The sequence below is a fragment of the Morus notabilis genome, unplaced genomic scaffold (assembly GCF_000414095.1).
Source record: "Morus notabilis unplaced genomic scaffold, ASM41409v2 Scaffold520, whole genome shotgun sequence".
Lineage (NCBI taxonomy): Eukaryota > Viridiplantae > Streptophyta > Magnoliopsida > Rosales > Moraceae > Morus > Morus notabilis.
Window position 1 is genome coordinate 209,303 of NW_010366812.1, and position 2,598 is coordinate 211,900.

Below are 2,598 nucleotides of genomic sequence, written 5' to 3' on the forward strand. Positions count from 1 at the left end.
TTTCTTTCCTTTTTTTTTTCTCATGTTTATTTTGTGGTTGATTAGTTATGTCAGGTACTTTACCTTTTTGAAACGAATTCTCATTGTTATTCAATTGTTGAAGCTGGAAAGTACGGATAGATCAGTCCAAAGAAGGAAACTAACCGTATTGTCATAGTCGGTTTATAAATGTCAAAAAGTTCCTTTCTGCGTTCATATTTTGGAATTATCGGCCTATAAAAGCAGCTTTAAGCTTACCCCTCATGGCAATTCCATCAATATTCTCAGCGTTCTTAACAATAAATAATTAGGTTATAATTCATATACCAAAAGATGGAGAAGCTTGTAACACAAATCTTCCTTTGCAGTTTCTTCACTATTCTTGTTTTGCATTTTTGCCCTGCATTATCTGACGAAGTTGGTAATGATACTAATCATGCATGTTAATTTTAAGGCTGATCATATATATAGTAATCGCTTTTAAATACCTTCTATCCCATATGAAGATTCTTTTGTTATATTTTCTTTTATAATTAATTAAGTACTTTGTTTACTTTATGTTCTCTCATATATATATATATATTGTTTTGTTCATGATTAATATTGCAGAAGATGAGAGTGAGTTTAATTATGAACAAGGAAGCGAGAAGGGGCCAGATAGATGGGGAGAGATTCGTCCGGAGTGGAGCACATGCAGCAACGGAACACTGCAGTCTCCGATTGATTTGTTAGACAAGAGAGTTGAAGTAATCTCACACTTGGAAATAACTAAGAGAAACTACAAGCCTTCCAATGCCACTCTCAAGAATAGGGGTCATGATATCATGGTAACACAAATAATATTATATAAAATTAATACTCAGCCATATATTTTTGTTTATCAAGAATGTTTTTTTTTTTTTAATATATATCATATTTCTGATATATCTCAAATTTGTTATATGGTTGGCAACATTTTTATCATTAAATAGTTCAAATTATTGTTGATAGTTGTGGTAAATATTTAGTTGTTCGTTTTGGAAGTCAGGATAAAGTTGCCAGATAATTGATTAATGACAAAAATCAATATTATTATTTAGTTTCAACTTTGTAGGGGATGCGAACTTTTAGCTTAATACTAGTTTTCCATTCCCGTCGATTGTTTGATTGAAAAAACGTCGATACAAAAGAGCTAGCTAGCAACAGTGAAAGACAAAGTAACTCTTACATAATGGTGGGAAATCTAAATTAATTATGAAAAAAAAAATCAGCATATTGAAGGTCCTAGAGGTAATTGTAAAATTGGACAGTGATATATGTATTTATATTGAGTTATATCTTAATGTTACTTTTTTCACAAAAGAAAAAGAATTAAGCCCTTAGGAGTTATAGACTAATGTAAATTTTTATATTATTGACAAATAACTCCTGGTTAGATTGAAATATCCTCCAATTAATTTTTATAAATATAGCTAATTATTTTGTAAACAAAATTAGTAAACCTTAAATTGCTATAAATATATATATATATATATATATATATATCATCGATAAAAATGTAATTACTATTGAATATATATGAGCACGCCTTAGCGATTCTTTGATCTCTCGTAAATATTAACAATGAAATATTTCTTGTAATTTGTGTTGTGATGCAGTTGAAATGGAACTCAGGTGAGGCTGGTTATATTGAAATAAATGGAACTCAATATTTAATCCAACAATGCCATTGGCACTCACCTTCTGAACACACTATAAATGGCAACAAGTTTGATCTAGAGTTACACGCCGTTCACCAAACCCCAACAGGACAGACCTTCGTATTTGGAATCTTGTATCAGTTTGGAGAGCCTGATCCATTCTTGTCATCAGTACGTACACTAATTAACAATAACACCATTATTATATAATACTACTACCTAAAACTCTTATATATATATATATATGTTTAAAACATATAAAAAATAATACTGCTTATAATATAATTAATCTTCTGTATTTTGTATCTTCTTAATTAGGTGGAGGATTACTTAGAAGAAATTTCTGATACTGGAGAAGAGATAATTGTTGTTATTGATCCAAATAAAATAAAAATAGGAAGTCAAAGATACTATAATTACATTGGCTCTCTTACAACTCCGCCTTGCACTGAAAATGTCGTATGGATCGTTGCTTCGGAGGTAATAATATTTTCAAATATTTATATTGAAATTAAAATGATGTCGTCACAAAATAGAGTTTGATATGATGTCCGAATTACTTTTCCTAATTTTTTGGTTAATTGTTTTCTTCTAGATAAGGACTGTCTCAAGAGAACAAGTAAGCTTGCTTCGTGTGGCTGTCCACGATGTGAGTCAAATTAATTTTCTCGTCATTTTATGTGTTTTGGAAACAAATTTAGCAATTTATAATGTTTGATTAATTGTACTATTTGGCAGGATTCGGATACTAATGCAAGACCAATACAAGAAACAAACGGGCGCACCGTGAAACTGTTCAGAGACGACAAAGTAGACGAAGAAGATTAAATTAATATTTGTTTTATGGCTCAGATACTAAATCATATATAAATGTCTCTTCTGCATCATCAAATATTAGATAATGATGATATATACGTCAAGAGAGTCATAGGCTAATAAA

At 30.1% G+C, this 2,598-nt stretch overlaps 1 protein-coding gene across 1 annotated transcript; it reads left to right on the top strand.

Annotated features, from left to right (window-relative positions):
- Positions 1-264: 264 nt before the first annotated feature.
- On the top strand, positions 265-2,598 carry LOC21390917 (alpha carbonic anhydrase 7). The gene is made up of 6 exons (XM_010111197.2): positions 265-400; positions 589-806; positions 1,617-1,829; positions 1,977-2,138; positions 2,254-2,307; positions 2,397-2,598. The coding sequence occupies exons 1-6, from the start codon at positions 313-315 to the stop codon at positions 2,484-2,486; spliced, it is 825 nt and encodes a 274-aa protein (XP_010109499.1). The 5' UTR covers positions 265-312; the 3' UTR covers positions 2,487-2,598.